Source organism: Schistocerca americana, chromosome X (genome assembly GCF_021461395.2).
Source record: "Schistocerca americana isolate TAMUIC-IGC-003095 chromosome X, iqSchAmer2.1, whole genome shotgun sequence".
Lineage (NCBI taxonomy): Eukaryota > Metazoa > Arthropoda > Insecta > Orthoptera > Acrididae > Schistocerca > Schistocerca americana.
This window is the reverse complement of record NC_060130.1, coordinates 117,404,991-117,430,847: the sequence shown is the minus strand read 5'-3', so window position 1 is coordinate 117,430,847 and position 25,857 is coordinate 117,404,991. Positions and strand designations below refer to the sequence as shown.

Here is a 25,857-nt window from a genome sequence, read left to right as displayed (position 1 = left end):
AACTCGCAGCCTCTCTGCATTGCTTTATATAAAATTTTAACAATAGCTTCCAAAATAAAGCATTATTAAATTTGTACAATTTTGGTGTTACAATTAAAACGTTTCAAAATGTAAAGAAATTGATGTTACAGTCGAATAAGGTATAAAATACAATATTGAAAGACAGTCTTTTATAGTATTATCTTTAGTTTTCCATAAGAAAATCGTACTTGACTTTAATTACAATAATGTCTCTCTAATTATTTTAGTTACATAATTAATTAAAGTTTGGATTTGGTTACTAACATATAATGATAGTACAGAGCTTGTACTTTATCAGATTGAATGCTTAGAATGCACAAATAATGCCTCAGATTCTGGAAATTGGAAAACTGTGAGATGTAAACAATTGGAGAGTTAATTCGAAATGTAATTACAAAGAATATTGATTACAGAGGAAGATATAAAAATAAATAACAAAAGAAAATACATCGCTTGATAATAACTTTTAAGCTGTTTCTCAAGATAAAGGAGTCTATGGTTACATATATAAAAACACACGTACAAGCCTTTAGAAAGTACTGAACTGTCTGATAACTATCTGGATGCATATATAAATAAAGGTGGGATCGGACATTTTATGAGTCCTGAGGGAGGCTGTACCGTTATAAACTGAAAATTTGGTTTTGTATTCATGTATTTCTGTATTGCAATATTTAACACAACTTTGTTTCCTGTATGTATATTACTCATCCTTCCAAGTGGATCAGTTTTCCATTAATTCAGTGTATGTTCTGTAATTAGTATTTTATGTAGATTACATCTGTATTGCCATTTAAGCTATAGTTGAAATCTGTACTATTAGACACGTTCATTATTCTTGTGATTCACTCACTACCTGGATAAAATAAAAAAATAATAACTACTATGATCAAGAGTCACTATACAATAGAATATTTACGTGGACTACACAAACATGTAACATTATATGACGAATATTCTCTGCATGTATTTGTGTGTATTTGAACTATGTGCACAGTTTATATTTTTAAACTTTACCATGGTGTTTTGATGAGTTCCATAAAACGTAGATTGTATACTGATGGATAAATAAATAAACGAAAATCGATCAGATCGCACCACACTTCCAGGTGACCTCAGCGGGACATTTATTGACAAAATTGCTTGTTATTTTTCTGACTTGTATTTGATCTTCAAACATAGCACTAATTTGTGTCTGTGAAGCATACTGTATTACATATTCTACTAAATTTCGCATTAAACTGAAAAATTCCTATAAATTTGTTGATCAGATCCGCAGTTCGGACACTAAAGCCAAATCACTTCCAAACGAATCATGCTTAGTGAAGTTCTTTGGCGTTCAAACCCTATTTCAGATGAATTACTGTAGTCACATACTGTTCAGCACGCTCTACCAGAGTGTTGCAATGACAACAATTAAATCCATCTAAACGCGAAACACGTATTCACTGCGGAACAGCTTCACTCATAATCTCGTGTTTGCGAAATTGTGGTCATTTTCCAACTGCCGCCAACGTGATGAAGATAGATGTGGTACACTGATGTATTCATTTCTGATTAATGAAATATGGATGCTTCTACAAGCCTCCTTTTATTAATACGTAATTCTTTCTCAAGAGCAATTGGAACACAAAAATACTGTGTAGCACCATGAAAAATTACTGAGTAGATTTTTGTTAGCTTGTTTGTGTTATGAATTAGTAAGGTTGTAAAAGAGGACACTTCGAAACACATATGAATATGTAATTTACGGTTCTGTTCTGTCCAAACCCATTTACGTGACTTATCTATCATAACACGTTTTTCACAAGTAAATATGTGTTTGTGTATATTGATTACAGCAATGAATAAAATGATAAAAGGTACTAAAAATTTTCCTTTAGGTACTAACAAATTAATTTCTATTGGTCTTACTACATCTTGTAAGCCGCCAACAAAGCCGTGAACAACAATGCACAACGGCTTGTCCCGGCGGTATTGCCTGTGGAAACCCAGCGCCCTAAGATATTGCTATTCGATCGACATCTGTCATATGTTTGTTGTGTTCACAGAATTTCATGTGTTGTGGTAATCCTTGCGTTTGGCAGAAGTAAATAGCCAACATGGCGTGTATAGTTAATATCTTGGTTAGTTCAGTTTGAAAAAAAAAAAAAGTTTACTTATCGGCGGTTCGTGTTTTTGGTGCTTAATGAGTTACTAACTTTTATTTTGTAAAAGCAACAGCGCAGTGCAAAAGTTGATATGTGATGTGTGTGTGATGTGTCAGACTTATCTTCGAAAGAAATGTAAATTCTGAAGGTTCACTTTGTTGGATAGGAATATGCCAACTAAAGCATCCAAGAAAGTTGTTGGAATGATTATAAGGAGCAGAAAAACAATAATGAAGGATGGCGTAATGACGGTATGTACCAAGAGCGATAATGACTGTGTCGAGATGTTTATTCTGCATAACGTGTGTCGTTTGCTAAATAATAGCGAAATTTCTTGAGAAGTATATTCGAACTATTTACCAGACCGATACGTAACATTATGATCCGAAACCCGATGAGCAGTGGTCACACTAAGCTGTTAGTTATGAATTTGGCGTGGATGACTTAAGAGTTAGTATGTACATCAGTGTGAAACTGCTATCAGTAAAAGGAAAGAAATGTGCTCTCAGTTCGTTATTATTAGTAACCTCTCCATTTTCCCACAAAAGCCCTTGTATTTTACAACAGAAATATATTGTTGATAACAATTCTCAAGAGATTGTTCTTATAATTTCAATGCCACACTGCCAGTGATTATTTGAAAAAGATTCATGTTAGCACACCAGGAAAAGACAATTTCATATGAGGCAAATAGTGTCGTTAAAGGTTATAATGAAAAAATTATTTGTTGTGAGCTACAGAAAATTTCATACTGTCTTGTAATCCATATACAGACTCTGGTTATTCACGAAATTTTTAATGAATTGAGTGTAAAGGACACTTGTTAACCATACACAGTGTTACAGCAGTAACTCTTTCACAGGCTGTTAAAGATGAGTAGCATGTCCTCTACAATATGACTGACACTCAGTATGTAATACAGTGAATACTACTAGTAGCAGTCATCACACACAATTTATCATATGCCATCTCACCATTAGTGCTAAATAAATATTGATAAACATAATCTTTCATGATAAGTTAGTTCCATGTTCCAGGGATCATTTTGCACAATAAATTTTAATGATGTGGAACAAAATCGTTTTACATTACATTGCATAGTAAGTTGTGAATATGGTTACATTCTGAAATTTATGATTTTTGTTTTATTTATTTATTTTTCTTATATACAGATGTGTGTTAGTAATTCTTGCTCACCACCGTTTACACATTAAAATAATAGAAATTCTTCTACAGAATAGAAGGAATTGTCAGGGAGCAACTTTTTCAGTTTGTTTTCAAATTTTACTTTGCTGTCTGTCAGACATTTTATATCCCTGGGTAAGCGATCAGAAAATTTCGATGCATCATTGTGTACCCCATTTTGTTCTAAAGACAACTTTAATGTGGAGTAATGAATGCAATTTTTCAATCTGGTATTGTAATTATATACATCATCTTTTTGAACTGTAGTGGAATATTTACAACAAACTTCATGAGAGCATAAACATACTGTGAAGCATTAGTCAGAATGTTCAGCAGATGTGTACAAGATGATTTTGAATTAGCACCACTTATTATTCTTACATCAAGTTGTCGAGCAACAAAGATGTTCTTTATTAAAGATGAGTATGTCACCTTACTGATTTATCTCTCTCCACGATTTGCAGTGATCCTAAGTGCAAATGTGGGTGAACTCAGTTGTTTTAGGTGGTGCAAAATGTGTTTTTTCTTAGTTTAAATTCTCATTAGTATGGACACCTAAGAATTTTGAAGTTTCCACACTATTTATAATTTCTTCACCATGTAATGTAGGGTCTACTTATCACTGGTTTAGTACCTCACGTAGAACTGAATATGTTGTGTCTTTTTTAAACTGAGAGTGTAACCATTCACAGAAAACCAGTGACTGATACTTTTAAAAACATTGTGCACAGTTTCTTCTGTTCTGTATATATGGTAAGACTGTTCTGTATATATGCTTGCACTATGCTAGTGTCATCTCTGGTTGTATATTAAACAGAAGATCGTTTACATATGTGAGGAACAATAATGGACGGAATACTGAGCCTTGGGGAATGCCATATCTGATGTCTCCCCAGTCAGAATTATGTCCCCAGACTATATTGGTTGAATTACTAAGCACTACTTTCTGTATTCTGCTGGTAAGATTTGACATCCATTGGTTGGCTGTACATCATTCCCATAAAACTTCATTTTTTCTAGGAGAATAGTATAATTCATGCAGTCAAATGCCCTAGATAGATCACAGGAAATACCAACCAATGCTATATTATTATGAAATGCTTGTAAAACTTGGTGAGTGAACATGTAAATGGCATTCTCAGTAGACTGAAACCATAACTGTGATTCACTGAGGGCATTATTGTTGCTAAGGTGAGGTACTATTCAAGAATACATCACCTTAAAAATTTGTAAAATGATGTCAACAGTGAAAAAGGTTGGTAGTTATTAATGTGTGTCTTGTCACTTTTCTTAAAGAGGGGCAGAACAATGGCATATTTCAGTCCCTTTGGAAAAAGTCTTTAGTTAGTAATGGGTTACATGTTTCAGATAAGAATGGCCGTATTATACGCGAACAGATCTTCAGTACTCTAGTGGAAACACATCAAAACCAAATGAGCTTTATATTTATGAGAGAATGAATAATTTTCTTAATTTCAGACAGAGAAGTTGGCAATGTATTTGTATGACTGAATTTTGTGAGTTACTTTTCAACCTACTGCCATGTTTTTTTGCTTCAACTGTTTGTCCCTATACTTTTTACTATATTTAAAAAATGATTATTAAATATATTTGCTACGTGTGTCACATCATTTATAGCTCTTCCATGCAGTTAAATAGTGATTGCTGTGTGTCTCATTTTACAACATTACATTATCCTTAAGTCTGTTGTTGGAATAATGATTTTTGGCACTGTGTGTATGGTCCTTGACTTTTTTTTATAACCTTTCTTAATAATTTTGAGTAGTTTTTGTAAACTGCACCAACTGTGGGATCTCTACTTGTTCTCGCCAATAGATAGAGTTCCCTTTACGTTTTACAAGATACTTTATTGCCTTGAGTGGACCATGGTTTTTTTACATGGATGTTTAATGTCATATCTGATTAGCTTATGTTGAAATCAGTTTTAAAATAATGATATGAATTTATCATGGAAAAGTTTAGATATTGTGTAGCATTTGGTGCTATATAAATTTCATCCCAGGTCATCTCTTGTAAACTATTCTTAAAAACATTTGCCCTGGAGTCATTAATTATTCAAACTGGTTTCCACAAAGGAGTATCTACACTGTAAGGCACTATGTTCTTTGTCCTAACTTTATTTATTTAATCGTATGGCTAGGGCCTCCAAGCAGGCAGACCGTTCGCCGGGTGCCGGTCTTTCAATTTCACACCACTTCAGTGACCTGCAATCAATGAGGATGATAGGATGCTGATGATGACGACACAACACCCAGTCCCTGGGCGGAGAAAATTACCCAAACCAGCTGGGAATTAAACCCGGGCCCAGAGGATTGACAATCCGTCACGCTGGCCATTCAGCTACTGGGGGCGGACTGTCCTAACTAACTGTGCTTCATGATCAGAGAGAACATTTGCTATTGGAGAAACTGTTATTTTTCTTGCTTTGAACTTCACTAAGGAAAACGTCAGTTATGGTCCCACTGTCTCTATCCACCCGTGTTGGAAAGTTAATTGCTGAGATCAAATTGGAAGATCCAAATAAGTAATTTTTCCTATTGGAATCCTGTAGAAAATCTGCAGTGAAGTCACCACAGACTTGCTGCTGGGTGACATAGCAGAGTAAGAAATTCAGACTCCTCATAAACAGTTCAAAATTTCCCGTTTGGGATTATTCAGTTAGGAGCCCAGTTTAGCCCCTATTATTTTATATACATTTCTGGCAGAGAAAGCCTAATCAAATTGTTATCTTACCATAGGATAGGGGAAAATTGTGTAATTGCCCTCTTTCCCTTTTAATCTACTGGTTTGTGACATGGAAAAACCAAAATCAAGGGAACTTTGTATCTACAAGTCTGTAATAAGAGCAGTGCAAAGTCCCTCCCATAATTACAAATGTAGATTAGCATAATCAGATTTCTTACAATCATCTAAATAATTGAACTTATGTTTAGAGAAAGTTATTGGTGGTAGTTCACTCCTCATAGTGTTACCTATGAAGAGGAATCTTTATTGCTGTATGTTCTAATAATAGTTTGTAAGGTGAATTTATTGTATGTAACCATCAGTTGCCAAACATCTGTGGTGTATCATTTGACTGGCAGTATCTTAAGTACCCAAAAGAAACTTACAGTTTGGGATACTGATACGAACTTACGTGAATCATAGAGCTTGGTGAAACATATGGAATGGCCACCTTGCCTAATTGCCATTTAAAATAAATGACAGCTCCTAGTTCATTAACAATCAATTGGGATTGCTGGCAAAAACACTTCTGCAACTCATTGTGTGAGCACATGTGATTCCAAGTTGATTTTGGAAAGAGAATTTAGTAGACACTAAATATCTGCAGGGGATCATTATTAGTTTGTTCAACCTGACACTATTGTTACTGGTATCAGAGGGTAGACTAAAGGGACTATATTTTATAATATTCTAAACTCATGTCCCCAAATTTTATGTCATGTCCACAGACACAGATGTTAATTGCTGTAGATCACAACAGAGAGCAGCAGTAGTACTTTCATAATATTGATGAAGACTAGCAAGCAGCTGTTTTGTCAAAGGACATTGCTGTGTGTGGTTGCTGACTTACTTGTAGAGAGGAAAGACTCCTGCCAAGATAAAAATTTTTGTGCGTGGTTATCTTCAGTGCACACTGGACTCGCATTCGGGAGGACGACGGTTCAATCCCGCGTCCAGTCATCCTGATTTAGGTTTTCCGTGACTTCCCTAAATCGCTCCAGGAAAATTCCGGGATGGTTCCTTTGAAAGGGCACGGCCGACTTACTTCCCTGTCCTTCCCTAATCCGATGAGACCGATGACCTCGCTGTTTGGTCTCTTCCCACCAAACAATCCAATCCTATCTTCACTGTGTCCATCTGTGCCCATTACTACGTTACAATTAGATGTAAAATTACTCGTAATTATGTATGTGTAAAAGGTATATGTTAATTAGTTTAAATTAACTATATAATTTATTACTTATAAATTTAATGTGACTATTTAAATTCAGCATTTTATAAAACCTGTCATGTCTGTAGGCATCACATCCATGACTGTGGTGTGTCCACAGATGTGAAGTTCATACCCATGGATGGGACAAACATTTAAGTCAGGCTATAAAACTTTGCATGTTTTCTTATTTTAGCTTTCATAAGTTTTAGTTTAATACATTAGCCTATACTATAACTAAATAGGTGTAATTGTAATAATTCATTGTATGAGCTACCTTTTTTGCCAGCCATTATTTTATCGCATATTACCAAATAAAAAAGGTCATATAGAAAATATTTAAGTGGAACCTATGCATATATACATTTTAAATAGACATTTCACTAAACTAGACAGTGGATGCTGCTGTGATTGTTACATTTGATGTTATTAATAAGATTGGTTGGTTGATTTGGAGGAGGGGACTAAACAGGGAGGTCATCAGTCCCATCAGATTAGGGAAGGATGGGGAAGGAAGTCGGCCATGCCCTTCCAAAGAAACCATGCCGGCATTTGCCTGGAGCAATTTAGGGCAGTCACAGCAAACCTTAATCAGGATGGCCGGACATGAGTGTGAACCATTGTAACCCCTGAATGCAAGTCCAGTGTGCTGACACTGTGCCATCTCAATTGGTTGTTAATAAGGGTAAGAAGATAGGTATGGTTAAAATTCACAAGGTTTCATAATTTTAGTTCTTAGGATAATAAGTAAAAGTGTTGCTTTCATGAGAATGTAAAAATATTTTAACTCAAAAGTTTACTATACAATAACTTGACTTTGGGGAATACATAAGAGTCATATTGATAAAAGAAGATAGTGAAAGCAACCCAGTATGAGAAAGCAAGGGAGAGGATTAAAAATGTCCCACAGAAACGTGAGGAATGGGAGAAAAAAGACAGCACAAGGAAAAAACTGCAAAGAGAAAAATATGTGTCATGACACAGAGAGAGAAAAGAAAGATCAGAATAGAATGGAAAGACAGGACCCAAAAATGCGAAAAGGAACAAATCTGGAGATGGTCAAGAATATACTCACAGTACAGAACCACATGAATATGATTTTGCTGGACGAAATGAAAAAGTTAAGTCAGCAAGATCTTCCTGGACCAAGTAAAGAAGGAATGTCTGTAAGGAGAGTTGTGTGAAAGAAAACTAGAAGAAGAAATGGACAGGGTCTGAAAAATAAAATAACAAAATTAGAGAAAGAGAAAAATAAATATAAAAAGAAAATGGAGAGGTAAAAAAAGAAGTATGAAAGACTTCTCAATAAAACAGAAGATACTCCGCAGAAAAATGTGGAAAAAATTTAAAAGGGGGAAAAAGCGTTCACCACTAGTTACAAGAGGATTATTGTTAGGTGAAGCTATAAAGAATCAAATTCAGAAAAATTTTGATAAAACCATGCCCTTGAAAATGAAAAGAAACTTTAAAAAAGTCAATGGAAAAATTATCCAAAGATGTAAGTTAATGAAAGCTATTGGAAGTTTTACTTCACATAACATTATAAAAATGATAAGCTGCCTTTAGCAACTTCACAGTTTACTACGTTGAGTAACACACGTAATGATGTCATAGAATTGCTGGAAAGGAAGAAACCTTAACAAAAAGAAAAAATAGATTGTTTATTAAATAATAGACTGAAAAGTCTCCATAAAGAACTTATTTCTGGAAAAAACTACACGATGTCTTATGCAACATTTTGTAAACTTCGACCCTATTGGATTGTTTCACCATATTGCAATAACCAAAACACGTGTCTTTGTAAAGTTCCTACAGACTTTTATTTGTTAGTAAAGAAATTAAATGCACTAAAAATTATAAAGGAAAACACATCTACTGAAGTTCTACAGAATCTTACATGCAATGGAAAACTGAAAGGAAAGTGTTTGGAATGTACTTACCCGGAATATGCCAGCTTAATGTAGATGTGAACCAGTTTGATGAGAATGAAAAAACAATATTTTTTCAGTGGATTGCCAAGAAAGTTGAAGTTCTAGCAAAAATTAAATGAAGATGGTACAAAAAAACTGTCAAAGAAGAAAAAATGCTACTATAGGCGACATTGTTCCTGAATTTAAATATTTACCACCACCATTTATGATATAGCAAGAGTAATATAGAACACTAATATGATATAGTCAGAACAATTTAAAACAGTTTGTCTGAGAGATTTTACTTCACTGTGATTTCTCTGAAAATTATAACAGTAAATATCATCATGAAATACAATCAGTTTACCTCGAAGGTTCAAGAAACCAGATTACATTACCAGGGTTGCCACAAGTTCTGGAAATCAGGGAATTTTAAATGTATCAGGGAAAAAAAAGAAAGAAAAACCACTGGAAAAATCTCATTTTTGCCTCAGTAGCATGAAACTGTTTGTTTACTGAGATGTCACGTTTCGTCACTGGTTGGGTGCAGCTGAGTACATGCGCCGCTTCCCTACTCTCTCATTCTTACTGCTTCTGCCCTTCCCACTCCTCCCCTCAGTTTGCAGTCAATGCTGCCACCACTACTTGCTGCTAGCCTAGCAGCTGGCGATGACAGGCAGAGGGGGTGTGAGGAGTGGTTTGTTTGGGTCTGATTCTCAGAGCTTGTTGTTGACGAGCAGCCGGAGGCAACGGTCATGTGTGCACGAGTTGTGTCTGAGTGATTGTGTGAATGTGTGCGCGCTCACTTCTTTTGACAAAATGGCCGAAAATTTAGTTGAGAGTGTGATTGTCTTTTCTACGTGCCTGTCTGTGGCTCAGTGGTCATCTTTACGGTGACTTACTACCTGCCCTTGTTATACTGATTTTCAGAGTATTTGCACAAGTTATCTGTTGCTTGGGTGATTGTCGCAGTTTCACTGCATCAGCATGGTGTCTGTGACACGTGAATAGCTGGCCACACGAGTGGACTTCCATGATGGGCCAAAATCACAGGCCATTTCTGTGGGTACCTTAACAGATCGGGCCTGCTGATCTGAAGCCCATAGTTCCCTACTAATATGCAGGTGCTGCAGTCGGATCTAGTCTCACACATCTATGGTGTAATTTGGTGAATTTTCATGCTTTGTCCATGGGCCCAGGACTGTGGTGCTCCTCGGCAGGACATGGCCTTGGCGATGGATTTCAGGAATTGCGATTGTCTCACTGGAAGTACATTGTACAGTGCAGCATTTTATAGGCATTTTATTTATTGTAGTACATTTTGGCACTTCAGAAGTAGTCTATATATTAGAAAGTATGGACGATAAGAAGAAGAAAGTTGTGGCAGTCGCTGGCAGTTTGTATGCTATGTGCTCGTGTATTTCTTGAAAGAAAAATCACATTACCTGTAGAATAATAGACATAACACAGTGGATAATAACTGACAATAAGAAACATAGTAGAACCAGCATTTTATTGACGGTCACTTATCGTGTTGATTTACACAACTCTTCCCCACCTTATACATTTCTTTTGAGGCGCCTACTTTTTTCTGAGGTTATTTCTGAAAGCAATGAAGGTATTTTAAATCTGTCTTGTGACTCCAACAAAATGTGTATTTTTGTCACCAAATGTGTTTCGCTTTATTGAAATAAAATAACATCAGTGGTTTTAATGAAGCATATGTACCATTTGCCTGAATTTCTATAAAAAAAAAAAAAAAAAAAAAAAAAAAAAAAAAAAAAAAGGGAGCTAAAACTTGTGTGAAAATCAGGGAATTTCACTTGGGGAAACTTGTGGCAACCCTGATTATGCTTGTGTGTTCCCTATTACTCCTGTACAATTAAAAATTCAATGCAGTGTCAGTCATTCTGCACTCTCCATAGCAAGACAGGTTACTACTGAAAGTTTGTGTTGGTGTTCTGAGAAAGGCCATGGTAAATGTAAATGTCATGTGACTAGGGCCTCCCGTGGGGTAGACCTTTCGCAGGGTGCAAGTCTTTCGATTTGACGCCACTTTGGTGACTTGCGCATCGATGGGGATGCAATGATGATGATTAGGACAACACAACATCCAGTCCCTGAACTCAGAAAATCTCCGACCCAGCCGGGAATCGAACCCGAGCCCTTAGGATTGACATTCTGTCGCTCTGACCACTCAGCTATGGGGGGCGGACAAGGCCATGGTAAAGGATCCCCAGATGGTGTTGGAGGTTGTTCAAAAAAGAACTACTTACAATTTGATTATCTGCAGTACAGATATTCTAGATACTGAAATTTTTTACAAGAACTTGAAAAATCTTGCCTGGGAATTGTTTGCAAAACTGAACATGATGATATAACTCAACTTGAAAAGGTGCTTCCCACTAAGCTGGCTGTGTTCAAAGGAACTGTGTGCATACATAAAGTAATCTGGAGTTCAGAGAAAAGTCAACCATCTGGGCAAGAAGACTAAGATGCATAGAATGTACTGCTAGTATTCATTGTCCACGTTATACTATTGGAAAAATTAAAGTGAAAACTACAAAAAGTATCTGTTTTATATATTTATTGCACTTATGAGTTCATAACATTAAAATTTTGTACATATAAATGCATAGGAGCACGTGACTGATAAAAGAATTTTATTATTATTTACTGTAGTCTTTGAAACACTTGCCAAAGTTACATTTCATGAAATTGATATCCGCTTGCCAAGTGTCTCAGGTCATCAAACAAGAAAAAAACTGGGTCACAGTGACGTTTATTCTGGCACAAAATGAGGACCCTCCTTAGGACAATACATGTTCCCAGGAATCCCAGTTTAAAGTCAACAACTTTGTAATTGTTAAATAGGCAGGTGAAATGAACCTGAAAACAATATGCAGCTATGATTGATTTCAAATTTAGTGACAATAAGTATAGTGTTAAATACCTTCACAAATTAAAGGACAATCGTCTTGTACCAAAATTTGATTGCTCTTATAATGTATATAGAGCAGACATGATCACAAAATTAGAACTGCCTGCTATGAATAAGAAGCAACAACATTCACTAGTAAATATTGACAAGTACAATAAAGAATAACATTTCTACTACAAATTAATTTGAATTTTTTATTTTGGTCTAAAAATTTATAAGTATTGCAAAAGATATTTTATAACAAAAATAAATTTAACTGGAAAAAATTTATTTAAACAAATGTTAATTTATTTTGTATAATATACGAGGTGCATTCAAGTTCTAAGGCCTCCGATTTTTTTTCTCCGGACTGGAAAGAGATAGAAACATACGCATCGTTTTAAAATGAGGCCACGTTCATTGTCAATACGTCCCAGAGATGGCAGCACCGTACAGCAGATGGAATTTTACCACCAGCGGCGAGAATGAGAACTGTTTTAAATACTTAAAATGGCGACGTTTTCCTTACTTGAACAGCTTGCAATCATTCATTTTCTGAATTTGCGTGGTGTGAAACCAATTGAAATTCATCGACAGTTGAAGGAGACATGTGGTGATGGAGTTATGGATGTGTCGAAAGTGCGTTCGTGGGTGCGACAGTTTAATGAAGGCAGAACATCGTGTGTCAACAAACCGAAACAATCTTGGGCTCGCACAAGCCGGTCTGACGACATGATTGAGAAAGTGGAGAGAATTGTTTTGGGGGATCGCCGAATGACTGTTGAACAGATCGCCTCCAGAGTTGGCATTTCTGTGGGTTCTGTGCACACAATCCTGAATGACGACCTGAAAATGCAAAAAGTGTCATCCAGGTGGGTGGCACGAATGCTGACGGATGACCACATGGCTGCCCATGTGGCATGTTGCCAAGCAATGTTGACGTGCAACGACAGCATGAATGGGACTTTCTTTTCGTCGGTTGTTACAATGGATGAGACGTGGATGCCATTTTTCAATCCAGAAACAAAGCACCAGTCAGCTCAATGGAAGCACACAGATTCACCGCCACCAAAAAAATTTCGGGTAACCGCCAGTGCTGAAAAAATGATGGTGTCCATGTTCTGGGACAGCGAGGGCGTAATCCTTACCCATTGCATTCCAAAGGGCACTACAGTAACAGGTGCATCCTACGAAAATGTTTTGAAGAACAAATTCCTTCCTGCACTGCAACAAAAACGTCCGGGAAGGGCTGCGCGTGTGCTGTTTCACCAAGACAACGCACCCACACATCGAGCTAACGTTATGCAATGGTTTTTCATGATAACAACTTCAAAGTGATTGCTCATGCTCCCTACTCACCTGACCTGGCTCCTAGTGACTTTGGGCTTTTTCCAACAATGAAAGACACTCTCCGTGGCCGCACATTCACCAGCCGTGCTGCTGTTGCCTCAGCGATTTTCCAGTGGTCAAAACAGACTCCTAAAGAAGCCTTTGCCGCTGCCATGGAATCATGGCGTCAGCATTGTGAAAAATGTGTACGTCTGCAGGGTGATTACGTCGAGAAGTAACGCCAGCTTCATCAATTTCGGGTGAGTAGTTAATTAGAAAAAAAAATCGGAGGCCTTAGAACTTGAATGCACCTCGTATAAAAAATAAAGTGGGGGGTATAAATGGAATGGAAAATAACTTATTGATCTAATATTGCTTAAATCAAAACCCAATTATGGTTATAATAGAATAATAATACTTTTGTAATTGAAATTTAAGCTCATTTTTATTTACCAAAGAAAGTGCAAACTGTTATCTAATTTATAATTGTGTCCATAGACCAAAATATTGTGTCCATTGAATCACACTGTCGTGTGTGGATATGTACAACCTTTACTTTTTTGCCACAATATGATTTATTATAAAAGAAATTATTCAGATACTGAAGGGAGACGTAAATTTAATAGTCATAGTTGACTGGAATTCAATAGTAGGAACAGGAAGAGAAGGAAACGTACTAGGTGAATATGGAATGAGGTCAAGGAATGAAAGAGGAAGCTGCCTGGTAGAATTTTGCACAGAGCATAATTTAATCATAGCTAACACTTGGTTCAAGAATAATGAAAGAAGGTTGTATACATGGAAGAAGCCTGGAGATACTGGAAGTTATCAGATAGATTATATAATGGTAAGACAGAAATTTAGGAACCAGGTTTTAAATTGTAAGACATTTCCAGGGGCAGATGTGGACTCTGACCAGAATCTATTGGTTATGAACTGTAGATCGAAACTGAAGAAACTGCAAAACGGTGGGAATTTAATCAGTTGGGACCAGAATAAACTGACAGAACCAGAGGTTGTAGAGAGTTTCAGGGAGAGCATTAGGGAACGATTGACAATAATGGGGGAAAGAAATACAGTAGAAGAAGAATGGGTAGCTTTGAGAGATGAAATAGTGAAAGCAGCAGAGGATCAAGTAGGTAAAAAGATGAGGGCTAATAAAAATCTTTGGGTAACAGAAGAGGTGAATTTAATTGATGGAAGGAGAAAATACAAAAATGCAGTAAATGAAGTAGACAAAAAGGAATACAAACGTCTTAAAAATGAGATTGATAGGAAGTGCAAAATTGCTAAGCAGGGATGGCTAGAGGACAAATGTAGAGTCGTATATCACCAGGGGTAAGATAGATATTGCCTACAGGAAAATTAAAGAGACCTTTGGAGAAAAGAGAACCACTTGCATTACTATCAAGAGCTCAGATGGAATCCCAGTTGTAAGCAAAGAAGCGAAAGCAGAAAGGGGGAAGGAGTATATAGAGGGTCTATACAATGGCGATGGTACTTGAGGACAATATTATGGAAATGGAAGAGGATGTAGATGAAGATGAAATGGAAGATATGATACTGCGTGAAGAGTTTGACAAAGCACTGAAAGACCTAAGTCGAAACAAGGCCCCGGGAGAAGACAACATTCCATTAGAACTACTGACAGCCTTGAGAGAGCCAGCCCTGACAAAACTCTACCATCTGGTGAGCAAGATGTATGAGACAGGCGAAATACCCTCAGACAGATGTGAAAATTACCTAACTATAAGTTTAATAAGCCACGGCTGCAAAATACTAACATGAATTTTTTATAGGCGAATGGAAAAACTGGTAGAAGCCGACCTCAGGGAAGATCAGTTTGGATTCTGTAGAAATGCTGGAACACGTGAGGCAATACAGACCCTACAACTTATCTTAGAAAATAGATTAAGGAAAGGCAAACCTACGTTTCTAGCATTTGTAGACTTAGAGAAAGCTTTTGACAATGTTGACTGGAATACTGTTTTTCAAATTCTGAAGGTGGCAGGGGTAAAATATACAGGGAACGAAAGGCTATTTACAATTTGTACAGAAACCAGATGGCAGTTACAAGAGTCGAGGGGCATGAAAGAGAAGTAGTGGTTGGGAATGGAGTGAGACGGGGTTGTAGCCTATCCCCGATGTTATTCAATCTGTATATTGAGCAATCAGTAAATGAAACAAAAGAAAAATTCAGAGTAGGAATCAAAATCCATGGATAAGAAATAAAAAATTGAGGTTCGCCGTCGACATTGTAATTCTATCAGTGACAGAAAATGAGCTGGAAGAGCAGCTGAATCGAATGGACAGTGTCTTGAAAGGAGGATATAAGATGAACATCAACAAAAGGAAAACAAGGATAATGGAATGTAGTCAAATTAAATCGGGTGATGCTGAGGGAATTAGATTAGGAAATGAGACGCTTAAAGTAGTAAATGAGTTTATAAATTTGTTAACATCAAGTGTAGATTTAAGTGTCAGGAAGTCGTTTCTGAAAGTATTTGTATGGAGTGTAGCCATGTATGGAAGTGAAACGTGGACAATATGGAAGTGAAACGTGGACAATAAATAGTTTAGACAAGAAGAGGATAGAAGCTTTCGAAATGTGGTGCTATAGAAGAATGCTGAAGTTTAGATGGGTAGATCACATAACTAATGAGGACGTATTGAATAGAATTGGGGAGAAGAGAAATTTGTGGCACGACTTGACTAGAAGAAGGGATCGGTTGGTAGGACATACTCTGAGGCATCAAGGGATCGACAATTATGTATTGGAGGGCAGCGTGGAGGGTGAAAATTGTACAGGGAGACCAAGAGATGAATACACTAAACAGGTTCAGAAGGATGTAGGTTGCAGTAGGCACTGGGAGATGAAGAGGCTTGCACAGGATAGAGTAGCATGGAGAGCTGCATCAAACCAGTCTCTGGACTGAAGACCACAACAACAACAACAACAACAACAACAAACTGAGAAAAAATCAGTTTCAAAAGTATTATTCCACCATTTTTTTAAATAAATGTTTTGAATACATTTTATTTTTAGAAAATTTTTCATCAAAAGATCCGCTTTTGTGAGAATGACCCATATAGATTACCACTGGGAAATTTTGAACTGTTTATGAGAAATTTGGATTCCTTATTATGCTATGTGTCAGACAGCAACAAGCAGTTAATAAGCCTGTGGTGATTTCAGTGTAGTTTTTCGAAAGGATTCTGAGTGGAAAAATTATCTGGAAACTTTATTTGCATCCTACAATTTTATCTCAGTAATTAACTTTCCACCATGGGTGGATAAATGCAGTAGAACCATAATTGATAATGTTTTGTTTGGTAAAGCTCAAAGTAAGAAAATAATGTGTATCCAGTAACAAATGCTTTCTAATCACGATGCACAGTTAGTTAAGTTAAATAATGCAGTGCCTTACAGTGTAGATATTCCTTCGTGGGAATCATTTAGAATGGTTAATGACTCCAGGCCAAATGTTTTTAAGAATAGTTCACAAGAATTCATAGTGTGGATTTCAGAAGAGTTGCTTAACTGGGATTGCCATTTATGCATTCACTCGCGAAATTTTATAAGCATCAAATAACAAAATACTACCAATTGGTATTTTTTGTGACCTGTCTAAGGCATCCGACTGTGTGAATCGCAGTATTCTTATAGATAAACTGAGGTGTTATGGCTGATGGTAGAGCCAACCAATGGATAATGTTATATGTAACCAAAAGAATGCAGAAATCTATACTTAATCATTCAACCAATATAAGAAGGTGATATTCTTATAACTGGGGGAGTAATCACTTATGGGATTCCACAAGCCTCAGTCTCAGTTCCAGCATTGTTTTTCATATATGTAAGTGATCCTCCATCTAATATACAACAAACATAATTAGTTCTTTTAGCAGATGACTCTAGTATTGTAATCAGTCCATACATTCATTCATACATACACAACAACACAAGAAATTTTAGGTTATGTTCTTGAAAGTATTGTTGTATGGTTGTCTGCGATGGCCTCGTGTTACAACATATTCTGTTCTGTACATTTAGAGATACTCCACAAAAAGTGGAAAAAATTTAGTTGTCCACACATCAATGAGTTCAGCCACATTTGCACTTTGAATCATCAGGAATAATATCCTGGGGTAACTCGTCTTTAAGAAAGGAAATGTTCATTACTCAAAAATGAGCTGTTAGAATAATATGTGATGCTCACCCATGATCATCTTGTAGATATCTGTTTAAGGAATTAGGCATTTTGACTACTGCCTCATGGCACATTTATTTCCTCACGGAATTTGTTGTAAATAATTCACTGGAATTTAGAAGGAACAAAGATGTACATAATTACAATACCAGAAGATAAAATAACAGTCATTACCCCACATCAAAGTTATATTTAGCATCAAAAGGGGTGCCCAGTGCTACCACCAAAATTTTTGACCACTTATCGAATGATATAAAGCGTCGTAGACAGCAAAGTTGTATTTGAAATAAACTGAAAAAGTTTCTCCTTGACAACTTCTATTCTGTAGAAGACTTTCTTTTTTGTAATGTATGAAAGGTAGTGAATGGGAATTACCAACTCACAAATGTATAAAAAAAATTGTAAATGGTCAGCATGTAACCTTATTTATAATGAATGTGTAATGTAATTGTGAATGACTTGTTTCACATCATTATGATTCATCATACAAATGAACACCAAACTAAGTAACTATCCATGCAGAAAAAGGAGAAGATGCAGAAATGTTGTACACACGAGATTGGCAGGCACTGAAATTAAGGTACTACTATCAAGAAATGTTGGTTATAGCATCATGCCATCAGTTTCTGTTATTAATGATGAAAATATTCTGATGCTATCTTGTCAGTGGATCCCTAGGGTGATTTGTATACAGAGGAATGTCTGACACAAACTTTAGCTTTGACAAGTGACATGGGAAACGTGCGGCAAATGCCATAAACAATATGGCGAGTACAATGTGATGTTATTGACAATTTTTTCAAACAGGCAAAGCTGTGGATCAGTCTGTAATGACAGCCAGTTGTTATATATTTTTTATTATATATATCACATTTGGTGGTTTTGCCAACTCTCAATCAAACTGTCATCTTCCAACGTAACCTAGACCTTGGTCAAAGCTACAGATCGGTCTGTCACCAAAACCAGATTTATTTATTTCACATTCATTGGCTTCACCTACTCTCAGCTAAACTGTCACCTTCCAACCTAACCTCTACCTCAGGCTAAGCTGCATATCAGTCTGTCACCACAACCAGTTTTTTACAGTGTCATATTCATTGGCTTGTCAACTGATAACAAGACAGTGCATATATGCACCAAAAGGCTACATAACAACACCCATTAACATTGTGTCACTGGCCAAAGCCAATGACTCACATAGAATATTCTGCTTGACCTGGGTTGTTTCAGATTAACTTCAGAGAGGCATATGAGATAGCATTCGTCCCGTGTGCAACTTGTGAAAGGAACAATAGTATCTGTTTGTGACTTTGCTAATTAAGACAGTGTTTTTTGGACCAAGGGCTGTTTTTTTTTACTCCCAAGAAATTGAAGAAAATTGGCACAGTAACATGCGGCCCCTAGTAGACTAATGTTCGGTTCCTTCCAAAACCAGATCTGTATGTCAGTATAATTTTAGGTTTTTATTCTGGTGACCATATATTGCTAACATTAATGACACATGTCAGTGTAATATCCTAACTGCTAAATTTAGGATATATGAATTTCCACCATGTAAAAAATCCAAAAAGTAATATGAAGCAAGGAAAGAGTGTTTAGGACCTTGTTGCATCTGTCTGTGATGCACATACATTACTTTCTTTGTACATGTATTGAAATCTGCTCCTGAAGGTGCCAAATATTGTTACGCTTTGTATATTAGTTTATCTGGTGTCCACTTTGATCAAAATTTTATTGTTGCAGAACTTTAGTGCTGTTGTCATTTGATTATCATAAAATGTAACTATCTAATGCACTTACAGTTGGAGCTTACTCTGTAGTAAGAATGTATCAAGTACTTGATTACAGTTACGGAATGATGACTTGCTTGGATGCAAAGTTTGTCCTGTGAAGTAGTATAGCCCACTTCGGAAAGAAAAAAAAAAAAAAGGCTTTTGGTTTTGTAAAGTGATACTCAATTTATTAATAAGGATTCAGTGAGTTTTAATGTGTAACTAACTATGTTCATCTGGTTTCAAATATTGGATTTCTTTTTAGCACCAAGGAAAAGAATTGCTTATTCCAAGAAGCCTCACCACAGGTCTAATTGTTGCAAGCATTTGAAGTTCTTTAGTTTATGTTATGTGAACATATGAGGCAAAATTTGACATGTTCAGCAGAATGGTAGGATACACAACAATATAAGCAAAACCTTTTATGGCAAAATTTGATGTTGCTAGAGAACTTTTGTGAATAATAAATCCTTGAACAGTTTGCTTGTTCTATTCATAATAGTTTCATCTGTTCTAAGTAGCCCCATTTGTTATTACTTTGAAAGATGCCGTAACATTTTAATCTGTTTGTTTAAAATATAATTTATTTTCCGTTACATTAATGTGACAACCGCTTGTGTTCGATGTAAGTGTGCAGTAACCAGTCACAGACGGCAGGTGGCAGCACTAGATGTGGAGGGTAAATAAAGTGTATTGGGGGATGTGGAAAACAGTTCAGTTGTTGTCATAACACATAAACAAAGTGATTTATCTGACATCCAAAAGGGCATGATCATTGGCTTTTGGGCCAAGGGTGGAAGCATTTCCAAAATGCCTAAGTTTGTAAACTAACCACATGACACCATGGTTAAAGTATACCGTGCATGGCAAAATGGCACTACTAAAACTGCTGCCGAAACAACTGTGGTGCACTATAGGCCATTGATTACAGGCGTGAATGATGACTGCGAAGATATGTACAGGTGGATAGACATGCAACTGTTGAGCAAGTGACTGCCCAGATAAATCAAGGGGGATGTCAATAGTGTCTCCTCAACAGCTGTTTGCAAACACTGCTGCATATGGGCCTCCGCAGCAGGTACCTGCATCATGCATCCATGCTGCTTGCTATTCATGGTCAACAAATGCAACTGGACAGCCACTGAGTGGCAGGAGATGATCTTTTCAGATGAATCATGTTTTATGCTCCATGGGACAGATGGCCATTGGTGTGCATGGTGTGAAACATCTGAAAGCAATCCTGCAACCAGGAGAGAGCGTAATGGGCTGGGGAATGTTTCTGTGGCATTCTGTGGGTGATATCCTTCTGGAAGGCACAATGGCTCAACACAAGTATGCATCTATACTTGGGTATCATGTCCACCCCTAGATGCATTTTGTTTCTTCTTGGTTTGAGATGGCATCTTCCAGCAGGACAATGCAATGTGTCACACAGCTTGCAGTGCGTGTGCATGGTTTGAAGAGTACCAGGTTGAGTTTACCGTACTCTAGTGGCTGCCAATCTTCCCAGGTTTAAACCCACTTGAGAATCTGTGGGAACAACTCAGCACGTGTGGCCATGGTACTGGAGTCGGCATAGCTCCAAATCCTTGTCACTACCTTCCAGAATGACGTTGGCTCTCTTCCTGCATGTCTTGCAGCTGCAAAATGTGCTTATTCAGTCTTTTGACAGGTGATCACATTAATGTGACTGGGTGGTGTATATATTAATTGTTCTTACTGCCACCCAAAATAAAATTTGTGTGTGGAGTGTCCCAGGAGGAATGGTCAATATTCAGGGATATGACAGGTACTATCTTTTGATGCCAGAGACTTCATATGGACATATGCTCTGGTCCGAATGGTTTCTGAGATGGTACACATTTAATGTACATTGTTATTTATTTTTTGTAATGACTGACCATTCCTCCTGGGACACCCTCTGTGTAGATATGTGTTGAACATGCATTTGTTGTGCTGGTGCTTTTTATTTTATTTGAAAAGAAAAAAGTAACAGTTTTTACAGTATATCAAACAGCCTGCCTGTAGCTCTTTTTACTTCTTAGCTAATTCAGTAATGAAAATAGTTAATTTTTTTGTTGTTTTAATTAATCATATTACCCTCTGAATTGTGTATTTATTGTTTCAGACTTCAGGAATTGGAGAGCCCAGCATATACCATGCCCTTGTTGTCATATTTCTGGAATTCTTTGCATGGGGACTTTTGACTATGCCCATTATTTCTGTAAGTGAAAAGGCATATTTTTCAAATTATTGGGTAATTTGAGAGTTTAATGTTGTGGTGTCTGGTACTTCTGCAACAATTATAGATACTGAAATGCCATTTTCACTAACTGACTGTGTGTAAGGGGGTGAATACTTTGCTGTTTAGAGTCTTCCACCTATTTATACCATATTTGTGTACAAAGAAACTAAACGAAACATGTCTTTTAAACTATAAAATACATATGTTTTAATGGCATTTCAAAGTGTGTGCAAAGAGGATACAATGAAGGATGTTCAACGTAAAATACAAATAAGAGGATATAATTAATGTGCCGATATGATTAACTTCAGCTAAATGAAGCAGTGGACAGCTAATCTCAACTGTAGAAAATGATGATCACCGTGGCTCTAACTGATTGAACATTTCCTAGCTCTGTTGTATCAGTACTTATAATCTGTTGTGATACAAGTGTTGTCTCTGCATATATGTATATAAAGGAAGCTCCCTGCCGCCATTGGATAAGCAGCTGCAGCAGCAAGTCGTATACCCCTAGCTTACTTATTTGTTACGTAGTTTAATTCTTAATTTCTTTGCATGTTTTTGGGTACTTGCATTGTTTAATTCATAAATTTCGGGCGTATTATAGTATTTGAGAGTTGTAGCATCGCGCTTTAGTGTTTACTTCGTAGATTCTTACTTAAATTGCGTGTGAGTTTCGTATAGGAGGTGTAATTTCGAGTTTTAGTTACTGTAATCGTAAATTCAGGCAGATTGTAGCGCAGTCGTTAGGCATTTGTACAGGTTAGTTAATACATTCTTTGCGTGTTTCCCTTGCGTTATCTAGGCACTGACTCGTGTTTCAGTAACCGTTGTTAAACATCGATTAGAATGGACAGGGACTGTGATTGCTGTGTTCGGATGAGGGCTGAGTTGGCATCCCTTCGCTCACAGCTGCAAGCGGTGCTGACTTCGGTCGTGCAGCTTGAGGCTGTTGCCAATGGGCACCACTGTGGGGGGCCAGACTTGGGTATCACGGGGATGTCAACCTCGTCCCGTCTGTCCCCAGATCGGTCTGCCGCTGTGGTTGCCCCGGTTGCTGCCCGCAGTGGGGCTGAGCCCTCGCCTGTAGTTGATTGGGAGGTCGTTCCAAGGCATGGCAGGTAGCGAAAGACGTCCCCGGAGGCTGATCAGAAAGCCTCCCCGGTGCGTCTGACAAACAGGTTTCAGGCACTGTCTCTGGCTGAGCCAGATGCAGCTGCCTGCCCTGTTTCAGAGGATCATTCTCAGTCTTCAAGGTCTGAGCAATCACAGAGGGTGGGCTTATTGGTAGTTGGGAGCTCCAATGTTAGGCGCGTAATGGGGCCCCTTAGGGATATGGCGGCTAAGGAGGGGAAGAAATCCAGTGTGCACTCTGTGTGCATTCCAGGTGGAGTCATTCCTGATGTGGAAAGGGTCCTTCTGGATGCCATGAAGAGCACAGGGTGCAGCCAGCTGCAGGTGGTAGCACATGTCGGCACTAATGACGTGTGTCGCTTTGGATCTGAGGAAATTCTCTCTGGATTCCAGCAGCTGTCTGATTTGCTGATGGCTGCCGGTCTTGCTTACAAGATGAAGGCAGAGCTCACCATCTGCAGCATCGTTGACAGAACCGACTGCGGACCTTTGGTGCAGAGCCGGGTGGAGGGTCTGAATCAGAGGCTCAGGCGGTTTTGCGACCGTGTTGGCTGCAGATTCCTTGACTTGCACCGTAGGGTGGTGGGGTTTCGGGTTCCGCTGAATAGGTCAGGAGTTCACTACACTCAGCTGGCAGCTACACGGGTAGCGGAGGCTGTGTGGCGTGAGCTGGGCGGTTTTTTAGGTTAGAAGGCCTCGGGAAAGTACGGGGTGGGCTGCAATCTCAAAGGGTGCATGGCAAATACAGGATGTGCTTGGATCAAGGAACAGTTGGAATTGTAGTTGTAAATTGTTGTAGTTGTGCTGGGAAAGTCCCTGAGCTTCAAGCGCTAATAGAAAGCACAGAAGCTGAAATCGTTATAGGTACAGAAGGCTGGCTAAAGCCTGAAATAAGTTCTGCAGAAATTTTTACGAAGTCTCAGACGGTGTTCAGGAAAGATAGATTAGGCAGAATTGGTGGTGGACTGTTTGTGTCTGTCAGTAGTGGTTTATCTTGTAGTGAAGTCGAAGTAGATACTCCGTGCGAATTGGTATGGTGGAGGTTATACTTAGCAGCCGAACTAAGTTAATAATTGGCTCCTTCTACCGACCCCCAGACTCCGATGATATAGTTGCTGAACAGTTCAGAGAAAATTTGAGTCTCGTAACAAATAAATACCCCACTCATACGGTTATAGTTGGTGGGGACTTCCACCTTCCCTCGATATATTGGCAAAAATACTTGTTCAAAACCGGTGGTAGGCAGAAAACATCTTCGAGATTGTCCTAAAAGCTTTCTCTGAAAATTATTTTGAGCAGTTAGTCCACGAACCCACGCGAATTGTAAATGGTTACGAAAACACACTTGACCTCTTAGCCACAAACAATCCAGAGCTGATAGAGAGCATCATGACTGATACAAGGATTAGTGATCACAAGGTCGTTGTAGCTAGGCTCAATACCGTTTCTTCCAAATCCACCAGAAACAAGTGCAAAATAATTTTATTTAAAAAAGCGGATAAATTGTCACTAGAAGCCTTCCTAAGAGACAATCTCCATTCCTTCCGAACTGACTATGCAAATGTAGACGAGATGTGGCTCAAATTCAAAGATATAGTAGCAACAACAATTGAGAGATTCATACCTCATAAATTGGTAAGAGATGGAACTGATCCCCATGGTACACAAAACAGGTCCGAACCCTGTTGCAGAGGCAACTGAAAAAGCATGCAAAGTTCAGAAGAACGCGAAATCCCGAAGATTGGCTAAAATTTACAGACGCGTGAAATTTGGCACGGACTTCAATGCGAGATGCCTTTAATAGTTTCCGCACGAAACATTGTCTCGAAATTTGGTAGAAAATCCGAAGAAATTCTGGTCGTATGTAAAGTACATAAGCGGCAAGATGCAGTCAATACCTTCGCTGCACAGTGCCGATGGTACTGTTACCGACGACTGTGCCGCTAATGCAGAGTTATTGAACGCAGTTTTCCGAAATTCCTTCACCAGGGAAGATGAATGGAATATTCCAGAATTTGAAACACGAACAGCTGCTAGCATGAGTTTCTTAGAAGTAGATACCTTAGGGGTTGCGAAGCAACTCAAATCGCTTAATACGGGCAAGTCTTCAGGTCCAGATTGTATACCGATTAGTTTCCTTTCAGATTACGCTGATACAGTAGCTCCCTACTTAGCAATCGTATACAACCGCTCGCTCTCCGATAGATCTGTACCTACAGATTGGAAAATTGCGCAGGTCGCACCAGTGTTTAAGAAGGGTAGTAGGAGTAATCCATCTAACTATAGACCTATATCATTGACGTCGGTTTGCAGTAGAGTTTTGGAGCATATACTGTATTCAAACATTATGAATCACCTCGAAGAGAACGATCTATTGATACGTAATCAGCATGGTTTCAGAAAACATCGTTCTTGTGCAACGCAGCTAGCTCTTTATTCGCATGAAGTAATGGCCGCTATCGACAGGGGATCTCAAGTTGATTCCGTATTTCTAGATTTCCGGAAAGCTTTTGACACTGTTCCTCACAAGTGACTTCTAATCAAGCTGCGGGCCTATGGGGTATCGTCTCAGTTGTGCGACTAGATTCGTGATTTCCTGTCAGGAAGGTCGCAGTTCGTAGTAATAGACGGCAAATCATCGAGTAAAACTGAAGTGATATCAGGTGTTCCCCAGGGAAGCGTCCTGGGACCTCTGCTGTTCCTTATCTATATAAATGACCTGGGTGACAATCTGAGCAGTTCTCTTAGGTTGTTTGCAGATGATGCTGTAATTTACCGTCTAGTAAGATCATCCGAAGACCAGTATCAGTTGCAAAGCTATTTAGAAAAGATTACTGTATGGTGTGGCAGGTGGCATTTGATGCTAAATAACGAAAAGTGTGAGGTGATCCACATGAGTTCCAAAAGAAATCCATTGGAATTCGATTACTCGATAAATAGTACAATTATCAAAGCTGTCAATTCAACTAAGTACCTGAGTGTTAAAATTACGAACAACTTCAGTTGGAAAGACCACATAGATAAT

General features: G+C 37.9%; 1 protein-coding gene across 1 annotated transcript in view; it reads left to right on the top strand.

The window, feature by feature from the left end:
* Positions 1–2,124: 2,124 nt before the first annotated feature.
* Positions 2,125–25,857, top strand: part of LOC124554971 (hippocampus abundant transcript 1 protein) — a 98,255-nt gene continuing 74,522 nt past the window's right edge. Inside the window, exons 1-2 of the mRNA XM_047128709.1 lie at positions 2,125–2,422; positions 21,582–21,677. Coding sequence (XP_046984665.1) covers positions 2,342–2,422; positions 21,582–21,677 — 177 coding nt within the window. The 5' untranslated portion in view covers positions 2,125–2,341. The remainder of the gene's footprint in view (positions 2,423–21,581; positions 21,678–25,857) is intronic.